Genomic DNA, 22,751 nt, shown 5'->3' on the forward strand with positions numbered 1-22,751 from the left:
CCCTTTATCTGCCCTCTCTGTCCGTTTAAAGAAACAGTGTCTCTTTTAGAATAATTCCGTAAGAATCTTGTCATCTGCCTGCATGCCACAAAGATTTTATATATCCTGCTAGACACAAGTTTCTCCGTAGATGTTTCCTGGATAATTCTACCTCTCATTTTGGCTTTTGCTGAGGGGAAGGGGAACTCTGTGAGTCATACTTAGAGCCTCTTCAAAGGCTTTGTGACTGAGCATGGTGGCATTTTCACTTGGTTTTGCTGTTAGCAGGAGGAGCACAAGGTTTCTCTCTCGAGCCCAGAAAGTGCTCTGTGTCCCTTAGAAGCTGCGTAATGTGAGTTTTCCGAAACCATTTTTTCTCACCAAATCCTTTTTGCTCTGTGGCGAACAAGTCCCGGTTTTCAGTCCTACCAAATCTTACTGCACATAGCAGGAAGAAGCCAGGCTGGGCACTGATGCTTCTCTTAATCTTCCCAAACCATTCTCTCTCTCTCTTTTTTTTTAATTTATTATATATTTCTTTACTTACATTTCAAAGGTTATTCCCCTTCTCAGTTTCCTGTCCATAAGCCTCCATCCCCTCCTCTTCCCTCCTCCCACATCTGGGTATTTCCCCCATCCATCACCTTATTGTCCCCTCCCTGTTCCCCTTCACTGGGGGGTCCAACCTTGGCAAGACCAAGGGATTCCCAACAAGGCTATTCTCTGCTACATATGCAGTTGGAGCCCTGGGTCAGTCCATGTATAGTCTATTGGTAGTGGTTTAGTCCCTGGAAGCTCTGATTGGTTGGCATTTTTGTTTTTATGGGGTTGCAAGCTCCTTCAACTCTTTCAAACCTTCCTCTAATTCCTCCCAAGGTGGTCCTGTTCTCAGTTCGGTGGTTTGCTGCTAGCATTGACCTCTGTATTGGACATGCTCTGGATGTGTCTCTCAGGAGAGATCTGTATCCTGTCCCTTTCTGCAAACATTTTTTTTCTATCAATCTCCTCTAATTTTGGTGGCAATATATATATGGGCCACATGTCTGTCAGGCTCTGAATGGCCATTCCTTGAGGGGATTTGCTTCCATATCCCCTCCTATAAATATTTTCCCCCTTTTAAGAAGGAGTGGGAGCATCTGCATTTTGGTCATCCTTCTTGAGCTTCCTGTGGTCTTAGATTGCATCTTGGGTAATTTGAGCTTTTTGGCTAATATCCACTTATGAGTTCATATCAAGTGTGTTCTTCTGTGATTGGGTCACTTCACTCAGGATGATATTTTCTAGTTCATTCCATTTGCCTATGATTTCATGAAGTCATTGGTTTTTTTTCCCATCTTTATTAACTTGGGTATTTTTTTTTTTTTTTTTTTTTTTGGTTCTTTTTTTCGGAGCTGGGGACCGAACCCAGGGCCTTGCGCTTCCTAGGCAAGCGCTCTACCGCTGAGCTAAATCCCCAGCCCCTAACTTGGGTATTTCTTATTTATGTTTTGATTGTTATTCCCTTTCCGGTTTCTGGGCCAACATCCTCTAACCCCTGCCCCTCCCCTTCTATATGGGTGTTCCCTTCCCCATCCTCCCCCCATTACCGCCCTCCCCCCAACAATCATGTTCACTGGGGGGTTCAGTCTTGGCAGGACCAAGGGCTTCCCCTTCCACTGGTGCCCTTACAAGGCTATTCATTGCTACCTATGCAGTTGGAGCCCAGGGTCAGTCCATGTATAGTCTTTGGGTAGTGGCTTAGTCCCTGGAAGCTCTGGTTGGTTGGCATTGTTGTTCATATGGGATCTCAAGCCCCTTCAAGCTCTTTCAGTCCTTTCTCTGGTTCCTTCAATGAGGGTCCCGTTCTCAGTTCAGTGGTTTAATGATGGCATTTACCTATGTATTTGCTATATTCTGGGTGTGTCTTTCAGGAGAGATCTACATCTGGTTCCTGTCAGCCTGCACTTCTTTGCTTCATCCATCTTATCTAGTCTGGTGGCTGTATATGTATGGGCCACATGTGGGGCAGGCTCTGAATGGGTGTTCCTTCTGCCTCTGTTCTACACTTTGTTTCCCTATTCCCTCCCAAGGGTATTCTTGTTCCCCTTTTAAAGGAGTGAAGCATTCACATTTTGGTCATCCTTCTTGAGTTTCATGTGTTCTGTGCATCTAGGGTAATTTGAGCATTTAGGCTAATAGCCACTTATCAATGAGTGCATACCATGTGTGTTTATCTGTGATTGGGTTACCTCACTCAGGATGATATCTTCCAGTTCCATCCATTTGCCTATGAATTTCATAAAGTCATTGTTTTGATAGCGGAGTAGTATTCCATTGTGTAGATGTACACATTTTCTGTATCCATTCCTCTGTTGAAGGGCATCTGGGTTCTTTCCAGCTTCTGGCTACTAGAAATAAGGCTGCTATGGACATAGTGGAGCACGTGTCTTTGTTATATGTTGGGACATCTTTTGGGTATATGCCCAAGAGAGGTATAGCTGGGTCCTCAGGTAGTTCAGTGTCCAATTTTCTGAGGAACCTCCAGACTGATTTCCAGAATGGTTGTATCAGTCTGCAATCCCACCAACAAGGGAGGAGTGTTCCTCTTTCTCCACATCCTTGCCAGCATCTGCTGTCACCTGAGTTTTTGATCTTAGCCATTCTGACAGGTGTGAGATTGAATCTCAGGGTTGTTTTGATTTGCATTTCCCTGATGACTAAGGATGTTGAACATTTCTTTTTTTTTTCTTTTTTCTTTTCTTTTTTTTTTTCAGAGCTGGGGACCAAACCCAGGGCCTTGATGGTGCTTCTTTAGGTGCTTTTTGGCCATTCAATAATTCTCAGCTGAGAATGTTTTGTTTAACTCTGTACCCCATTTTTAATAGGGTGATTTGGCTCTCTGGAGTCTAACTTCTTGAGTTCTTTGTATATTTTGTATATTAGCCCTCTATCAGTTGTAGGATTGGTAAAGATCTTTTCCCAATCTGTTGGTTGCTGTTTTGTCCTAATAACAGTGTCTTTTGCTTTACAAAAGCTTTGCAGTTTTATGAGGTCCCATTTGTTGATTCTTGATCTTAGAACATAAGCCATTGGTGTTTTGTTCAGGAAATTTTCTCCAGTGCCCAAGTGTTCGAGATGCTTCCCCACTTTTTCTTCTATTAGTTTGAGTGTATCTGGTTTGATGTGGAGGTCCTTGATCCACTTGGACTTAAGCTTTGTACATGGGGATAAGAATGGATCGATTTGCATTCTTCTACATGCTGACCTCCAGTTGAACCAGCACCATTTGTTGAAAATGCTATCTTTTTTCCATTGGATGATTTTAGCTCCTTTGTCAAAGATCAAGTGGGTTCATTTCTGGGTCTTCAATTCTATTCATCGATCTACCTGCCTGTCTCTGTACCAATACCATACGGTTTTTATGACTATTGCTCTGTAATACTGCTTGAACTCCGGTATGGTGATTCCCCCAGAAGTTCTTTTATCGTTGAGTATAGTTTTCGCTATCCTGGGTTTTTTGTTATTCCAAATGAATTTGCAAATTGCTCTTTCTACCTCTATGAAGAATTGAGTAGGAATTTTGGTGGGGATTGCATTCAATCTGTAGATTGCTTTTGGCAAAATGGCTATCTTTACTATAGTAATCCTGCCAATCCATGAACTTAGAAGATCTTTCCATCTTCTGAGATCTTCCTCAATTTCTTTCTTCAGAGACTTGAAGTTCTTGTCATACAGATCTTTCCCTTGCTTGTTCCCAACCCATTCTTTACATTTGCTCTCCACATAGCTTCAGGATTCAGTTCAGCAACAGCTTCTGCCACTGTGCAATAAGAATGCCCCTCCTCCATAGCTCTCATTGGCTGCGGTTTTTGTTTAATTATTATAATCATCAATACTTTTTAGTAATGCAGGTTCATGGGTTTCACAGTGATGTCTCCATGCATGGATGAATCATATTTTGGCCTTCCTTATCTTGCTCATCCTCTTTCCCTCTCTTCCCTTTCATGGGTTCTTCTAGTAGTTTCAGTAGATCTCTTTTTCTGGCTTGCCTTGTCTACCATGATATCCTCCAGATTCACCTGTTTTCCTGAAGATGACATAATTTCATTCTCCTTTATGTGTAAATAATATTCCACTGTCCATATGTACCACATTTTCTTGCCCACTCGTGTAGTGATGGGTGCTTAAGTTGACTCGGGATATTGGTGGTAGTGAGCAGGGCTACAGTAAGCGTGGATATTTATGTGTCTCATTTCAAGCCCTCCTGATAAACTCTCCAGAGTGGCATAGCTGGAGAATATGATGCGTTTTCAGCAACTGCATTTAAAAGGTCCTTCTCCTCCACATCTTCATTAGCACTTGGATTGTTTGTGTTTTCCTTTTCGCCATTCTGACTAGAATGAAGTGGGAACTCAATGTAAATATGATTTGCATTTCCCTGATGGCTACAGACACTGCGTGTGTTTTATGTTCTTCAACTATGAGCTTCTCCACGTCTTACACACGCCACTCGCCCATTTTATGATTAAGTTGTTTGTTCTTTTTTTTCTTATTATACATATTCTGTATCTCAATTCTCTGTTCGGTGAATAGCTGCAGAAGATAACCCCCACTGAGTAGGTTATGTTTTTCTCTTCTGAGCTTAGCTTGTTTACACAGTCACCCACTTCGGAAAGCAACTGTTCTCTAGTTGCTTTGACTTTCCCCATGAAGAGTAGTGGCTGCCTCTAACCATCTTGAATTGCCAAACACCTAGAATTACTTCTCATTTCTGTGTTTTTCTTGTTTGTTTATACCATGTTGAGTCTTCTCTAAGATGTCCACTCTACCATGACTCTCACTCTGCAGACTTCCTAGAGGAATTTTAGCATCATGATTCTGCCAGTCTAATAGAGATGCAGTATCCCCTTCTGTAAAGGCAGGCTCACCGTGGGGTCCTTAGGTCTACAGCACCTCTTCAGCCTCTGCTGTCTCACTAGAGACTGTGTTATCAGTGTGTTTGAAATTTAAAAAGGGGTCGAGGGCTGGAGAGATGGCTCAGTGGCTAAGAGCACCAGCTGCTCTTTCAGAGGACCTGGACTCCATTCTCAGCGCCCACATGGTGGCTCACAACCATCTGTAACTCCAGTTCCAAGGGATCTGATATTTTCTTCTGGCCTTTATGGGAATGGCACATATATGCTGCACAGAGAAGCATGAAGGCAAAACACCCATAAAAAGCAAAATAAAATATAAAAATTTTTAGAAATATATATACTAAGTGCTTTTTCATATTTAGCAGGGGGACAAAATTAAAGCTTTATCTATAAAAACATCATTCACTCATCATGCATTTATAAAGCACCACTGCATGCACATTCATCAAACATGCATTTATGAAGCACCACTGCATGTACAGTGCAAAGGTGCAAGTCTTTTTTTTAACATGATACAAATATGAATTCAACTGCTACAATATAAGATTAAGAATCCACTCCAAATCCATAATTCTGAATCTTCTTTATTCTCCAGTGAAAGGAGTAGTTTCCTTCCCAATTCAAGTGGAGCCAGGCATGGCTCCTGTGGCTAAGCTGATTGTCTACACTATTTTACCTAATGAAGAACTTATTGCTGATGTTCAGAAATTCGACATTGAAAAGTGTTTTGCCAATACGGTGAGTATTTGTGTCTAAGCCTGATCCTTTTGTTCTCTCCTTTATAAGTGTGGGCAATAAAGAAGTACTATAATTTTTTTTTTGAGATGTGGTATCTCTATGTAGCACTGGCTGTCCAGGAACTTACTACATTGACCAGGTTGGCCTCGAACTCACAGAGATCCTCCTGCCTCTGCCTTCCAAGTGTTAGGACCAAAGTCATACACATCACACCTGGCTTAATATTTATTTTAAAACCACAACATAGGGCTGTTAAACATTTCCTCCAAGTATCTCTCAAGTTAGTGAGAAGAGATACACACACCTTAACAGTCTAGTGGAAGTGACCAAAAGAGGTGGCCACAGGCAGAATTCTTTTTAATTTAAAAAGATTCATGTGGATTTCAAAATCTATTCTACAGCAAACTTTAAAAATATGTATACTGTTGCCTTTTGTCTTACCTGGATATATGCCTGTGCACCTTGTGTGTGCTTATAAAGGCAGAAGAGGCCACGGGAGCTCCAGGAACTGAAGTCAGACGGTATGAACAGCCATGTTGGTACTGGGAAAGGAACCCAGGTCTTCCGGAAAAGCACCCTATACTCTTAATGCTTAACCATCTCTCCAAGCCCCGTATCAAACTTTTAAATTATCTTGAAATATTTTGATATCAAACTTCCCATTGAAAATGCTGTTTCACCAGGCTGTGCTGGTCTCACACCGTCAGTTCCTCAGCAAACAGCCGTACCATACGCTGCGGGAGAGTGCGCTACTGTGAGTTCATAGTGAGCTCCTCAGTATAAACAGAAAAGTGTACAGGCCTTTGGCACACCGATAAGGAGTAAAATATAAAAAATTAACTTGTCGATGATATCTTCTGTTGTTTTGAAAGACTCCAAAGCTGTCGTGTGAGCTTCACAAAGCTATAAGTAACTTTTACCCAAGCAGAATTGGCATTTGTTGTCTGATTTGTTACTATTCTAGCAGGTGGGCTATGCCAACTGCAGCCACCTTTTTTCTTCAAAACTGTAACTACGAGGATAATGTCTATTTACAACAAGCGGGTATTTCTATGTACATAGTTACATAAAGTAATTGTGCCGTGATCTAAGCAAAAGACGGCGTGGATTGCTGCGTAAAGCTTCACTTCCTTCTAAGGAGTGCTGTGAAAGTCGGGTGGTTGTGTCCAGAAGCATCGTGCTGGTTCCTCTGTGAATTTCCTGTTTACTGAGTCCCCTGCCCCAGCCTGCAGTGTCTTCACTGTGAGTTGTGTGTAGCTGCGAGGAGAACTCTTGGGAGGGCTTTTGGCACATCTCACTCATGGGCAGCAGTCCTTAGCCTGGTCAGTTAGTTTCTTTACATTCCAGACATGAAGCTATCTGACAGCATATAATTGACAGGGGAAATAATTAATTCCTACTCAGAATCAATGCCTGACTGAAAAATAATACCTCTGATTCTGGAAATCTCTCTGTCATGGCACAAAAATTCTTGATAGAAGCCGAACTCCATTCAAAGCTATGTTCACTTCAGATCAAACATCTTTTCACTTAATGGTTGACCCAAGGTAAAAGAAAGCAGTGACAGGAACTCAAATGAGGATTCCTACACCACTCATGAGAATGCGGACAGCCACACAAAGGCCGGCAGGACAGATCTGGTACAGTTAATAATTTACGCCCCTGACTGGATGGTGGGCAAAGAGGAGCCTGAGAGAAGGAGGAAGGACATGGGGTCAGACAGGGATCTGTCTCTTCAAACCCAGTAGGTTGTTTTCAGTCTTTTATCAGATTGTTTTCTATTTAAAAACATCTTTCCTTTGAGACAGTGTGCACACATAAAATATGTATGAGTTTAAATGGTTTTTCTGGCAGCAAGCCCTGCAAATGCGTGTCTGCAGATAGTTGAAAGGCATTGATTTAAAATAAGCCCAATGACAAAAAAAAACCAAAAAACTGGTTTTGAGTGCAGTGCTGGCTGGAAGCCACCCCACCCCGTCCCTGAGAGGAAGGGCTGCTGCTGCAGTTATAGCTTTCTCCTTCCGCTATGGTGGAATCACATACCTGACGTGAATTGATTTCCCATGTGGCTAAGGTGGAGTAAAAGTGGCATATGAATTTTTGTGTCTCCCTTCTCAGGAGTGTTTCCAATACCATCCCAGATTCTATTTCAGTGGGGTCAAAATCAACTTGCTTCCTTCCAGTTACAGAGAGAGAGTTAAGTAAATCAGTACCACATCTCCACGTCATTCTGAGGATGTTGAAAGGGCAGCTCCTAGGAAAATAATTCTAAGATGGGAAAAGAGAAACAAAGTGAAAAACAAAAACAAGCAAACACTTCAGCATTGGCTGGACTGTGATCAACCTTCTTTTCCTTTTTTTTTTTTTTTTTTTTTTTTTTTCCAGAGCTGGGTTTTGAACCCAGGGCCTTGCGCCTGCTAGGCAAGCGCTTTACCGCTGAGCTAAATCCCCAACCCTTCTTTTCCTTTTTAAAGATGCTTCTATAATCACGTGCTCTTTGCAGGTGAATTTGAGTTTCCCATCAGCACAGAGCCTGCCAGCCTCTGACACCCACCTGACGGTCAAAGCCACGCCTCTGTCCCTGTGTGCCCTCACTGCGGTCGACCAGAGTGTGCTGCTACTGAAGCCCGAAGCCAAGCTCTCTCCTCAATCAGTGAGTGTCCATTGCAGTCTTGAGTACCTAAAGATGCTGACAATGACCAGACCGTTTCTTGTAACCATAACCACGAAGGACAAGATTCTCACAGTGAGAAGCGTCATGTCGTCCCCTAACCGTCACTGAATGGAGTGCTCTGCAGATTCATCTCATTTTACGCTGGTGTTTCATAACAAGTGGATCATCATTTGGGGGAGGTCTTATCCCTTCACTTTATGAAACACAAACAGGCTGTGTTAATTGTGCTACAGTGCGTTTTAGAGAGATTAAAATTCCATCCGATCCGTTTGCTAACCGGCCACAGCTCAAGATGATTGCGTAAGATGCCAGGTTTTTATGCTTTCCCTGAAATCAGGCACTTACGGATGTCAAGAGTGGACGAGAACAGTGTCTTCTCAAACATATCTCTAAAATGTCTGTGTTTTCAGAGAGGCATCAGAGAAGCATCCTCAGTTACAGGCTTCGCAGATGCTTCACCAGTCTTAAAGTTATCCTCTGTCCTCTCTGTAGAGACAAGCGGTTCAGAAGTGATCTCTCTCTCTCTCTCTCTCTCTCTCTCTCTCTCTCTCTCTCCTCCCCCCTCCCTCTCCCCCTCTCTCCTCTCTCCCCTTCCCCCTCTCCCCCCCTCTCTCTCTCTCCCTCTCTCTCTCTCCCTCTCTCTCTCTCCCTCTCTCCCTCCCCTCTCTCTCCCTCTCTCCCTCCCTCTCCCTCTCCCCTCTCTCCCCCTCTCTCTCCCCCTCTCCTCCCCCTCTCTCTCCCCCTCTCTCTCTTTCTCTCCCTCTCTCTCCCCTCTCTCCCTCTCTCCCTCTCTCCCCCTCCCTCTCCCCTCTCCTCTATTCTCTCTTCCCTCCTCTCCCCCTCCCCCTCCCTCTCTCCCCCTCTCCCCCCCCCCCCCCTCCCTCTCCCTCTCTCCCTCTCTGCACCATTAACCACAACCCTGTCAGCCTCCAGCTTTGGTCTTCATTCTCTTCTACTTTCAGATCGATTTTGATGAGTTCACTTAATTTTTTTTTTAAGAAGGAATCTCATAAAGGTTGAGACTGTCCTTGAACTCATAGACTGGGGATAACCTTGAGTTTTCACCCTCACAGCTCTCCCTCCCAAGTGCAGAGGATTACATGTCTGCACAGGCGTGCCCAGTTTATGTAGGGCTGGAGATGAAATCCAAAGCTTCATGCATGTTAGTCAGATAAACATCTACCAACTGAGCTACATCTCCAACCTCTTATGTCTTCAAGTGTTATATTTTTCCATGAGGGTTAGAAACTTTGACATTCTGACTCTTTCATTTATTTATTTATTTATTTATTTATTTATTTATTTATTTATTTATTTATTTATTTATTATGTATGAGCACACTGCAGCTGCCAGACACACCAGAAGAGGGCACCAGATCCCATTACAGATGGTTGTGAGCCACCATGTGGTTACTGGGAATTGAACTCAGGACCTCAGGAAGGGCAGTCAGTGCTCTTGTGATTCCCTGCCTCGTCCCTTGTGTAATACACATGGCAAAGGTGACTAAAATCACCGTGGTGATTTAAACTCCATATTGAACATTGCCACATTAAAGTTCTTTAAGCGGTAGAACAAGAAACAGTTTCTCTTTGTTCTCCTCCAATGTACAGATCTATAATTTGCTGCCACGAAAGGCTGAGCAGGGGGCTTACTTAGGCCCCCCATGGTACGAAGGCAGTGAGAACTGCATCAATGTAGAAGACATCACTCACAACGGCATTGTGTACACACCAAAGCAGGATCTGAACGACAATGACGCATACAGCGTTTTCCAGGTAATCCCTCCTGAGACACAGCAGAGCTGAGTTCTAAGTCTGTGCTGACACGCAAGAGTCCAGTGCTTCTGAGTGCCACAACCTAACCCTCCCCTTAGGTTAATCTGTACACAAACATATCTGCTGGGACTTCTCATGCTCGTGTGTGTGTGTGTGTGTGTGTGTGTGTGTGTGCGCGCACGTGCGTGCATGTGTGCGTGATATATATATATATATACATATATATATACATACATATATATGTCATTAATATACAAGATAATATATTAGTCACTCTTGGCAGCCATAATATAAGCCATTTGTACAATAAATTCTTTAAATGTCTTAAAGCGTCTGTGTGCACACAGTTCGTTGATCGTATCCCTCTGGTAACGTCCCACAGTCCCACTCCTCACCCTCCCCATTCCCATGAGCCCCTCTGTCTGCTAGACTGCTTCACTTCCACTGTCATTAATAGACGCAGGCAAGACTTTATATATCTATACAAAGTCTAGGAACCACAAATGAGAGAAAACACAGAGTCATTGAAAAGGTGGTCATTTTATTTCTGAAAAACTCACATACATGCACATGTGTGTACATATACTTGTATATGTGCAATGTTTGATATATGTTATATGTGCGTGTACCACTTTCCCTATCCAAGCCTCTATTTTCAGACAGTTAGATCGGCTCTAGAAGTTAGCTATTGCGAACAGTGATTCCATAAAGACTGAACTGCGAGGAGTCTGCGATGGTCTGACGAGCAGCACTTTGGGAAAAGGAGTAACATAGTCATATGGAAGATCTACCTCCTTCTAGGTTTTTGAGAATCCTCCACATTTCCATAGTGGCAGGACTACTTTATACTGCTGCCAGCGGGATTTCTTTGTCAGTATTTGCCCGAATGTCTTTTCCTTATATGACGGCCATTCTGAGTAGACTAATACAGAATCTCAACGTGGCTTTGATTAATATTTTTCTAATAGCTAAGGAAGTCAAATACATTTCATATGCTTATTGACCACTTATATTTCACCTATTGAGAATTATCTATTAGTAACCTGTTTTCATTTTTTGTTTTTAAGATTTATTTTTTATATATAAATACACAAGAAAAGGGCATCAGATCTCATTACAGATGGTTGTGAGCCACCATCTGGTTGCTGGGATTTGAACTCAGGACCTCGGGAAGAGCAGTCAGTGCTCTTAACCAGTGAGCCATCTCTCCAGCCCACTAACCTGTTTTCTTATTGGATTAATTTCTTGCTGTTTAGGGTTTTTTGAGTTCTTTGTATACTATAGATAGTAATCCTCTGTCAGATGTACAGTTGGCCAAGATTTTCTCCCCTCCTATAGACAGTCCCTTCAAAAATCAATTCACTGGTTTCTTTGCTTTGCAAAATTTTTTTTCACAAGGTCGTATCTTTTAATGCTTGGTCTTATTAATAAAATCCACTTAAGAAGTATCGGTCTGTTTTCAAAGAATATTTTTAGGATTAACTACAGCTAAGCAGAGCTATGATACTATGGTATATCCAGATGGTGAATTAAATTTTATCCTATCAAAATAAACTAAAATTCTTTGTCTTACCTTAAAAGCATTTATCTGCCCTCCTCTAGAGGTCTGCAGCTCAGCAGAGAACAATTTAAATCACCTCCCTGCAGCTTTTCAAAATCATAGCCACTTAATCTTTTATTTATGATTTCTTTCCTCCTATTTCATATGACTACCACGCACAGCTGTGCCCACCCAGAGTCACAGGCTGTGAGAGAAGACTTTGAGGGGTGTTTATTTATGCCTAACATTGAAAGTGAACTTTGAGAAGAGGTGACCTGAGGGCTCAGATGATCGCAGTGTGGGTAGCAGATCTCAGTTACAATAAACTGGGAAGGAAAAGAGAGGGATAAAATCCAGAGGGTGAGCCAAGTACAGATACTCAGGAAAGGGTAACCAACGCAACCTACAGTTTCAGGAGAAAAGGCAAGGGAAGAACAGATTCTCTCAGCATTAAATCCATGTTTGTCTGTCCATGCATCCATTCACACAAACATATAAATGCAGGTATTTTGTGAGGAAAAGGAAAATAACAGAAGACAAAGAATGCCATTACAGAGGCATTAGGCACGGGAGACAATATTTTAAAGTAGGGGCAGAAGAAATGGGCTTGGATCCTATTTCCCACTCATTAGCCCCATGACTTTGCCCTTCTGTGACAACACTGTGTTTTATGACTTTTCCCCAAATCAGAATCTTATCCTAGGAGCCATGTGTCAACAGTAATGAAATGGCAGCATGAACCCAAGAAAAGAATCACTGTCTCAAGATTAGGCTTTCCAACACCTTTAACATGTAATTTTTTCCAGTCCATAGGATTAAACATTTTTACCAACACCAGAGTCCACAAACCACGCTATTGTCCAATGTATCGAGCCTATCTGCCTTTGCCCTACGTAGGAGGTAAGGGTGTGATTTGTTTGTCTTCTAGAATAACAGGTGCAAAAAAAAAAAATGATGCTTCTTTTCTGGTAGGGTGGGCGTTTAGAGAACATTTTTATACACACTGAATCTTAGGTTCCTCACAGCTCCTTTGGCAAATGTATTCACAAGTCCCATCCGCCAAATATGGGCGTGACTGCTGTTTCTCTCTGCCTGTCCTCTCCTCTCCCAGACTTCTCTCTTCCTTGCTTCCCTCTCCTCTCTCCTTTCCTTGTCAATATTGGCCTTTTTATCCTAGACGCCAATCACCTCGCTTCTTCATCTTCCCTCTGTCCTCTGTAGACACCGCACCTAAGTCAGTCAGCATCTGAGGCTTCAGGTCAGAGCGAGCACCCCAATCTCGGCGGCTAAGCTTCATGTTGCTTTCCTAGGCTATTTCCATGTCACACTCACACAGAAGCTACTTGTGAGTCCATTTCTTTGCTCTCCCTGAGTCTTGCCTCAAAAGGCCTCTTCGTCCTAATTTCCCGGTGTTTTCTTCTACGATTACAATTTGCTTGATGGTGATAAGCATACTCCTGAAAGATACACTCTACTCTAGAGAAGCTTTCCATAACTTCTGAAGGTGCCTTCCCATTGTAGTGAAGACATTTGCACAGCCACTGCCCTGGAATTTCCTCCCCATCCCTGTCTTCCCGTCAACCGATGACCCCCTTAAGTTCCACATGCGGAAATCTCCTGATCAGGTCTCAGCTGATCCCAGAGGTGTATAACGGACTTCTTAAACTTGACACACTTGTAACCTCTTTTCAAATGTAACCTTGGCGAGCACCTGTGTCACACAGTTATGAATATAAAGTGTTCAATGGCGGTGAATCGTAGAGAAATTTATCTTAAAGCAATTCTATGGTATGCTGACATATTTGCCATTTACTAAAGACAAAAGCAAATGCACGTACTAATAGGAAGAATGTGCTTGTCTGTATTTGCGTAAGGAATTAAGTTTTAGATGCACATTGGATACTTGAGGATCCGAAGCATCCTCAGTGTTCCGCAGCCTTGATTGATAAGGTGACTTCATACTCACCAATGCTGAGAGTGACGCTTCACATAGAAAAACAGTAGATGCGTGTTTATGGCCATCTCAGAAATCACTGGACATTCTATGCTAACGACATGCTAAAATTCATCAAACCACGTTTTTGTCAAACTCGAGCCAACTCAAAGAATTGCAGTGTTTTAAACTCAGACATTCTAAATGACAAAACCTAAAGATAGACTAGCATGATGCCTCTATGGTAGAAAGAAAATATTAGAACTCCTTACTGTTGTAACTAAGCCGTTATGCTTCTAGTAGAGCAGAAACCTTCATATGGAGAGCAAAACGGCTGTAGTTCATAGCACACGACAGCCTGGAATCTGACTCTGGGTATTTCTAGCAGCAAAGGGCAGTGCATGCTTAGGCCTAAGGTTACAGGGAAATGGACAATGTACACTGAGAGGACACCTGATTCGTTGCATCTCTGATTGCTGGTCAGTTTTGAGTCATATTTCTGACCTCTCGCTCCAGCTAATCTCCTTTCTTGTTCTTCGGTGACCACTGCCAGTGCCCGTGACAGACACAGCTGTCATTTCAGAGGAAGACCCATCCTAAAGAAAGCTACATTTGCTTTATTTCTAAAGGAAAATATACCCACGTATGTTCGATGAAGCAACAGAACAAATGTATAACATATAGAAGTGATTAAAAATATTTTAAAAAGTTGACTATTGGGTAGATTGATGACCCTCTTCTCACGACAGAGCCTCAAGCCTTAGCTATGGCTGCAATCCCAGGAGCCGGCATGGCATCAAGCAACATTAGGACCGGCTCGATGATGATGATGGGCGCCTCGGAAGTACCTCAGGAGGCAGAAGTAAGAGAGACAGTGCGGAAGTACTTCCCAGAAACCTGGATCTGGGACATGGTGCCGCTGGAGTGAGTTGCGTGTCCCCTGGGATTTAGCATAGGTGAAGGTGGGCCTCCTGCTCTGGGACTTTGGGTTCTGACCCTTTCCATTCTACAATCTCAGAGCAAAACAACCCTTCTCCCTCTTATGTGGTTCCCAGGCAACAGAAGTAACAGAAAATAGGAAACTGTCTTTTCCCCCAGGGAAAAAGAAAGGGAGCGAGGAAAACGGAGAGGGAGGGAGAAGAAAATAAAAATGGGAGGGACAGACAGAGAGAGAAGAAGAGGGGAGGAGAGAATGTCAGAGACCAACAGAAACATCAGCCTCCTAGGTTTAGTCCCGTGCTTTCTGTGCTTGGTTTCTGAGCTATCACTTTCTGACTGTCTGTCTGTCTGTCTTCTGTTCTTTCTCCTCCACACCAGCTTATCCGGTGACGGTGAGTTGCCGGTAAAGGTCCCTGACACCATCACTGAGTGGAAGGCCAGTGCGTTCTGCCTGTCTGGACCTACTGGCCTTGGTCTCTCCTCCGCCATCTCCCATAAAGTCTTCCAACCCTTCTTCCTGGAGCTCACTCTCCCCCACTCTGTGGTGCGAGGCGAAGCATTTATCCTCAAAGCTACCGTACTCAACTACATGCCTCACTGCATTCGGGTAAGGGCGCTTCTCTGCAAGTGAGTGGGAACCCCCAACACCTCTCATTACCTAGGGGTCCTCAGGCCTCTCCTAATGCAACACAAGCTGTGTTCTGACTTTGGAAGGGAGCAAGTACTCAGAGAAAAGTTCTCTGACGACAGACTATTTCTATTGAGGACTGTAAATGTTGCTAAATTCAGACGTGGTTTCCACATGATTACTTTTTTCTTTTTGGATATTTGTATGTGTGTGAGAGAGAGACAGAGTCTCACTGTGAACACACCCCAGGCTGACCTATAAACTCCCACTTTCCTGACTTAATTAACGGTGTGCCGGAATTACAGTGTGTCGCCATGCCTAACTAAACTACTTCATATGTAAAGTCTGCCTGAAGAAATGTCTCTTCCTCCACTGACACAGAGAACTCCCAGGCATTTACACCATTCCTACAACCCTCAAACCCCCGTATTGCAAACATCTAAACTTTAAAGTACGTGCTAGGATTTACCCATTCTGGAGCACCTCAGTCTCTGGACTTGTCTGCACTCTTGTCAGCTTCTTGCTCCTCTCCTGATTCTTTCTGCCTGTCTGGGTTTGGGAACAGATCCGTGTGAGCCTAGAGATGTCTCCTCATTTCCTGGCAGTCCCCGTGGGGAACCATGAAGATTCTCATTGCATCTGTGGAAATGAAAGAAAAACCGTGTCCTGGGCTGTGACCCCAAAGTCGCTGGGTGAGTAGCGAAGTCGTTGGCTGATTTCATGCTTTGTGCTCCTGTGGCTTTCTCTGGCTCTGATCCCAGTGCAGGCTTTTCCTCCTCTTGAATTTAACTGATCAACCAAGCTGAAAACTGTACACTGGGGGTAGGGATAACATTTAACACAAAATAACTGTTTTCCTGAATTTGCAAACATGTTTCTTTGCTCTATGTGCGCCACGAGGCACGTGTGGAAGTCAGATGACAACTTGTGGGGAGTTGGTTGTCTATTTCTACCACGTGGGTCCCAGGGATCGAACCCGGGGTGTCAGGCTTGGCAGCGAGCATCTTCAAACAGCTGAGTTATTTCACTGGCCTAAGCATTACCATTTAAAGCCATCAAAATTTTTTCTCCCAGGGGAGGTGAACTTCACAGCTACTGCAGAAGCTTTGCAGTCTCCAGAACTGTGTGGCAATAAGGTGGCAGAAGTGCCAGCCCTTGTACAGAAGGACACTGTAGTGAAGCCCGTAATAGTCGAGGTGTGTGAGTCCTGAGTCTGTCATATGACATCGTGTTTGTAATCTGGGTGGCTGTATCGCACTTCCGAGTTTGTGTATGGGCTTATAGATCAATTTTTTTTTTACTAATACTTAAAAGTGGTTGGTCTGGGGTCTTTTTTTACTTGTATGTGACGTGTCATTTTACTTTTGTTTTGTTTTGTTTTTTCACTTTCAACGCTAAGCCTGAAGGAATTGAGAAGGAACAAACGTACAACACACTGTTATGCCCACAAAGTAAGTATGACAAAACAAAATTCTCAGGTTAGGCCGTTTAGTAGAATTTCTAACTGTGGAGAAACCATCTCTGGGCTATGGGTTACTCTGAAGAGAAAAATAAAACAAACACTTTTATGTTCTTTCCACGCACACCTAAATATATCTCATGAAGAGAAGCCCTTTCTGGGTGAAAACCTCACAGGTGGGCTCATTTTCCCCAGGGTAATAAGGATAAGTACTACTGGGGGCTCTCTGTCATTATTACTCTCATATTGTAAGGATAAAGAAGAGGTGTGGTGGAAGACGTGGCCCTGCTTAGTGATGAGAACTAAACCCTTTGGCTGGGACAGGATTCTTTCTAATACATCTGTCAAACTCTTCCTCAAACTCTGTTGAGGATGTTGAAGGACCGGTGTGGCATTGGTCTATTGCCCTGTTACACCAGTCATTTAAATATATCCATACTTGTGCTTTGACTCACAGAATCTCTAGGGCACCGGCACAGACGCCAAAACTGTGTATGACCAACACTGTTAGCATGGTCAAATAAAAAATCCCCAACTAAAGAGTTGTCACCATCTAGAATGTTCCTCAAGGTGAGGTTTTTTTCTACAAGTCTGTTCCCTGTACAGATACCTTCCAACTCACAAAGGGGTGGCAACCTATCAAATCCATTACAAATTGGAATAGTAGGAGTCAAAATATACTTATCATACCTAGCCTGTAGGACGCCATAGATCAGCAACACACGTGTCTGCTCTTATAACCGCATCCTGGCTCAAAGCAGAGGATGCCCTGCCACTCTGAAGCCTCACAAAGGGTGTGGCTGTATTGCAGGTCAGGGCAAAGGGTGATGTTTAGAATTCAAGCGGCTTATTATCTCTACTGACTGCACATCACTTTCATACCAAGGTGACTGGAGCCATCATAAGTCAGGGACAATTGTGTAAATATATTTGGTAGTCTCGTCTACGTACATTGTGTATGCGTGTGTGCATGTGCATGTGTGTTCCTGTGGAGGATGTATATATGTGCATGTGCATTTGGAGGACAAAATTCAACCTCAGACATTGTACCCCAAGTGCTATCCACCTTATTTTTGTATGACAAGTTCTCTCACTAACCTAGTTCGTAAGACAGGTCTGCTCACCAGCAAACCTGAGGGATCCCCCTGTCTCTGCTTCCCCAAAGCTGAGATTTCAAATATACACTACCATGTCTGGCTTCTTCCTGCCATGGGTTCTGAGTCCCAAGCTCAGGACCTCAGAGTGAACATTCTCCTGACTAAGCCACCTTCCCAGCCCTAGGCACCTGCTTTAATGGCAGCTAAGTCCCAGATCCAAACATCACTGGTACACATCTCCCTTCTGGGCTCAGATCCCTGCATTTAGGCTCATATGCACTCGCAGGCTTGCAGGTCTAACAGGTACCTCAGAAGCACCCTTCTGATAGAGGGAAGCATTGCTAGCCCCACGCCTCTGCTACCTCACACCTTGGTAATTTCAGTCTTCTACAGGTCAAGTGTAAAAAACTGAATCTGCGTTTATCCCATCATTTCTCTCGTACTCCACCCCGATCCATTCACACATCTGATTGACAAGACTTTCAAGTGAGATCAGGGTGTACCCACTGCTTGCCGTATCTTCTACCGCAGTCCTTTCTCCGACTGAGCCATCTAAATGACTTCCTAATTGTGCTGCATGCCGTGGTACATTCGGTCATCAGAAAGTAGAGGCAGGAACATCGCAAGTTTGAGGCCAAGATAGACAGTAAGAGCACATCCCAAAAAAAAAATGAATTCAGTAATTTCCTAACTGACCTCTTGACCATCATCCCCGGTCGTCCCCTTACTGCAAGCCCATTTCCTTCAAGAATGTGACAAACCAGCTGGAACATGCCCTTCCCTCACCAGCTCCTTTCACTGCTCTCCTATGTTCCACAGAACTACAACCCGTAACCTCACTCATCCTCAAGCCCTCCCCACCCCTAAACATCATGGCCTGGTGCTCTGACATTGTGCCAGCCCTGTGCTTTGTGTCAGTCACACCACCTGTCTCAGTCTGGTTTCTATTCCTGCACAAAACATCAGGACCATGAAGCAAGTTGGGGAGGAAAGGGTTTATTCAGCTTACACTTCCATATTGCTGTTCATCACCAAAGGAAGTCAGGACTGGAACTCAAGCAGGTCAGGAAGCAGGAGCTGATGCAGAGGCCATGGAGGGATGTTACTTACTGGCTTGCTTCCCCTGGCTTGTTCAGCTTGCTTTCTTATAGAACCCAAGACCACCAGCCCAGGGATGGCACCACCCACAGTGGGCTGGGGCTGGGCCCTCCCACCCTTGATCACTAGTTGAGAAAATGCTTTACAGCTGCGTCTCATGGAGGCATTTCTACAACTGAGGCTTTCTCTGTGATAACTCCAGCTTGTGTCAAGTTGACACACAAAACCAGTCAGTACATCAGCCTTCTCCTTCGTCTTAGAACACATTGATCCTGCTTCAGTCTCTGAAGTCTTTTTACATTTGTTTCATTTTTCCTGGAAGTTATCTCCCATATCTCCCATCTATAAATCTTACTCCATGACTGACTGCTGAATGACTTCATCGATAAGTCTTTCCACAGTGACTCACCTCCCCAGTCTCCCACATCCAGACTGCCCAGACTTTATTGGTTCAGGCCATAAACAGCTTCTTTTCATTTTCTCCAGTACCCACCACTGTCGACTTCACTAAACACATCCTTACTTGTTTACCAACCCTACCTATAGGAATAAACAATCTAAGAAATCAGGAAATTAGCTTTGAAAACTGCCAGTCAGTAGGCAATGTGCTTGCTGTACAAGTACGAGGATATGAATTTGGATCTCACACACACACACACACACAGAGAGAGAGAGAGAGAGAGAGAGAGAGAGAGAGAGAGAGAGAGAGAGAGAATGAGAATTTATATAATCCCTGAGAAAGAGGAAGTCCTCCATAAGGAAGGAAATCATATAATCAATAAGAATTTTACCATAGGGGTTGGGGATTTAGCTCAGTGGTAGAGCGCTTGCCTTGGAAGCGCAAGGCCCTGGGTTTGGGCCCCAGCTCAAAAAAAAAGAACCAAAAAAAAAAAAAAAAAGAATTTTACCATAAAACAAATGGTGATTCTGGGAGAAACTGAATTGCATAAGAAATTGCCTATGGTCCAAGAGATATGGAAATGTTGCACCTAATAATAAGGAAAAACATTTGACAAGCATTTCTCTTTCTCTCTCTCTCTCTCTCTCTCTCTCTCTCTCTCTCTCTCTCACACACACACACACACACACACACACACACACACACACACACACTATAATTGTCTAATGTCTTCTTTCATTAGATGCTGAGTTACAGGAAAATTGGACGCTGGATCTTCCAGCCAATGTGGTTGAAGGATCTGCCAGGGCTACACAGTCCGTTTTGGGTAAGTCTGTAGCAGCTGCCCCTCGCTGTGATACTGTGTGTGACTAATGATGTCATTGAGCAAGGGATGTGAGCCTGAGAAAAGGAGTGGCAAGTCCAGGGCTACCCTGTGCACCAGTGAGCGACGGGCTGAACAGATGCTGTATGCAGCGGCATGCTTCGGTCCACTCTGACAGCTAAGAAGCGCTGTGCTCTCATCTTCCAGTGATCCACGGGGTGACAGAGTATCCTAGAGGCTATGGAAATGATAATTCCGTTTCTCCAGACATCATGACCCATCAGAAAAGATGTTGTCTCTTGCCATTTAGTTTCTTTCCTGCTCTCTCTGTGTCCTGGAGCTGCCTGCTTTTCTTTTTTCTTGTGTAACTTTTTCGTCTTTCCTCCTGTTAGTAACGTGGTCTCTCAGTTGTATTTTCCTACTACACTACAGCCGCTTCTGTATTTCTCTGTATTCCTCAGGCGATATACTAGGCTCTGCGATGCAAAATCTCCAGAATCTTCTCCAGATGCCCTATGGCTGTGGGGAACAAAACATGGTCCTCTTCGTCCCTAACATCTACGTTCTGGAGTATCTCAATGAGACACAGCAGCTGACAGAGGCGATCAAGTCCAAGGCCATTAGCTACCTCATCGGCGGTAAGCAACCCTACAAACCTCTGAACGCCTTCTGTTTGGTTAAGATCTGGCCATTACTGTTGCTCTGATTTCCAATCACATGCCCCTCTTGAGAGCAGGGGCTCTCAGCAGTGCCGATACCCTTAGAAGGGTGGGATTAAAACATCTTTACTCGATGGTTCTTTCATAGGGTTAAGGTAATAATTAATCACTGTTAATAATAATAATAATTAATAGTTAATGATTGTCTAAAGTTGCTCTACCTCATAAAGGACTGAAACTCCCTCTCCAGGGTACCAGAGGCAGCTGAACTATCAGCACAGCGACGGTTCATACAGCACATTCGGGGACCGCGGTATGAGGCACAGTCAGGGAAACACTTGGTAAGAGGAAACTGTGTCTTCCTGCTCTGCTGATCCGAGGTGCTTGAGAAGTCTAGAAAAGGCTGTTCTCTTGAGCCTGGGATTCTTTTCTAGAAGATTTACTCATTATTAAAACTCCAAATGTCAACCCTACCGATCCTTACAAACCCGCCTGCTCTTCCAGCACAGCTGATAATAGTGAAATCAAAGAGACAGAGGTGTGAGGCAGGAAGTGCAGTTGTCCATAGCGATGGGGAGGAGTCCTCACTGCCCTTTGGAGAGGGCAAGGCAGAGAGCAGGGAGAGAGAGGGAAATGCAGTTTTGATGGGAGGGTGCTGTAACAGTTCAAAAATTCTATTTTATAAGACCAAAAGAGTGATGCCATCAACTAATGCCCTAGAACGAGCCCCACTGAACCTTGAAGATCAGAGCAGCACACAGTGAGCTTTAAAGGTGATCTGCTGTCTCGGTCTCTCTTTCTGCTGGGCAGGCTCACTGCGTTTGTGCTCAAGGCCTTCGCTCAAGCTCAGTCATACATCTATATAGAGAAGACACACATCACAAATGCTTTCAATTGGCTCTCGATGAAACAAAGGGAGAACGGTTGTTTCCAACAGTCTGGATCCCTGCTCAACAATGCGATGAAGGTGAGGCCCTGCTAGCGTCTCTGCGAGACTCTCGAGGTTGTGATACGTAGGAAGGGAGGCCTCTGTAAGAGTTCTCTGGTCCTTCAGGCTGGAGAGATGGGTCCACAGTTGAGAGTGGTTAGTGCTATTGCAGAGGATCTATTTGGTTCCCAGCATCCTTCCAGCCATTTCCAACCAGCTCCACATGACCCAATGCCTCCCTCTTCTGGCATCAGTGGGTACTATATTCATGAACAAACCCACATATAGATACACACATATATACGTGATCTCACAATCTTAAAAGAAAAAGAAAAGAATTCTCCAGTCCTGATGACATAACTCGGAGGGTCTAATGCTTTTAACAAAGACTTAGCAGACCAGCAAAGACTGAGGTGTGTGAGCGTTCTCCTTCCGTTCTTCCAGGGTGGTGTGGATGATGAGGTGACACTCTCTGCCTATATCACCATTGCTCTGCTGGAGATGCCCCTGCCTGTCACTGTACGTATATACCCATCCCCATAGCTCCTTCACAAATGTAAGGAATAAAAGAAGAAAGAAATCACAGAACCATAACCCCCTCAAAACTCCAGTTTTGATGGTCTTTTATCTTGGTACATTTCACTGTGACAGGATTTAGCAAGTCCTTTTAAAAAGATTTAGAGGAGACTCCTCCCTGGTTGTCACAGTGTGGCCCTCAAGCCGGGGTTAACCTGGTGGGTAGCTCATTAGCCCGGTCTTGTAATTCTAAAATTGGCTTTCGTCTTCTTTTACAGCACAGTGTTGTTCGTAATGCTCTATTCTGCCTGGAAATGGCCTGGGCCTCCATCTCAAACAGCCAAGAAAGTCATGTCTACACCAAAGCACTGCTGGCCTATGCCTTTGCCCTGGCAGGAAACAGAGCCAAGCGAAGCGAGGTGCTTGAATCCCTAAACAAGGACGCTGTGAATGAGGGTAGGTTTCTACTGCACAGTATACTTAGGTAGATGTAACCAGAGTCCCTCTGTTGAGCTCCCACCTCTTGTCCGACCTTAACCAGAAAGAGGACAGAGAAACTGTCATTGATCCAATGCCTAAGTGATAGGAACCAGTTTACTGACACACGCATTACTGATTTTATATAACCCAGCTGCTGGTGCAGCACGGGAACGTAAGAGACCCAAAGAC

The 22,751-nt window shown here is 44.0% G+C and overlaps 1 protein-coding gene across 1 annotated transcript in view; it reads left to right on the plus strand.

Annotated features, from left to right (window-relative positions):
- LOC116903209 (alpha-1-macroglobulin) overlaps positions 1–22,751 on the plus strand; it is a 48,248-nt gene that overhangs the window by 19,579 nt on the left and 5,918 nt on the right. Inside the window, exons 14-28 of the mRNA XM_032905583.1 lie at positions 5,470–5,612; positions 8,116–8,265; positions 9,898–10,062; positions 12,409–12,502; positions 14,285–14,459; positions 14,853–15,081; positions 15,668–15,794; positions 16,177–16,298; positions 16,502–16,553; positions 19,899–19,982; positions 20,441–20,617; positions 20,889–20,979; positions 21,449–21,605; positions 22,011–22,085; positions 22,361–22,538. Coding sequence (XP_032761474.1) covers positions 5,470–5,612; positions 8,116–8,265; positions 9,898–10,062; positions 12,409–12,502; positions 14,285–14,459; positions 14,853–15,081; positions 15,668–15,794; positions 16,177–16,298; positions 16,502–16,553; positions 19,899–19,982; positions 20,441–20,617; positions 20,889–20,979; positions 21,449–21,605; positions 22,011–22,085; positions 22,361–22,538 — 2,019 coding nt within the window. The remainder of the gene's footprint in view (positions 1–5,469; positions 5,613–8,115; positions 8,266–9,897; positions 10,063–12,408; positions 12,503–14,284; positions 14,460–14,852; positions 15,082–15,667; positions 15,795–16,176; positions 16,299–16,501; positions 16,554–19,898; positions 19,983–20,440; positions 20,618–20,888; positions 20,980–21,448; positions 21,606–22,010; positions 22,086–22,360; positions 22,539–22,751) is intronic.

Source organism: Rattus rattus, chromosome 6, assembly GCF_011064425.1.
Source record: "Rattus rattus isolate New Zealand chromosome 6, Rrattus_CSIRO_v1, whole genome shotgun sequence".
Lineage (NCBI taxonomy): Eukaryota > Metazoa > Chordata > Mammalia > Rodentia > Muridae > Rattus > Rattus rattus.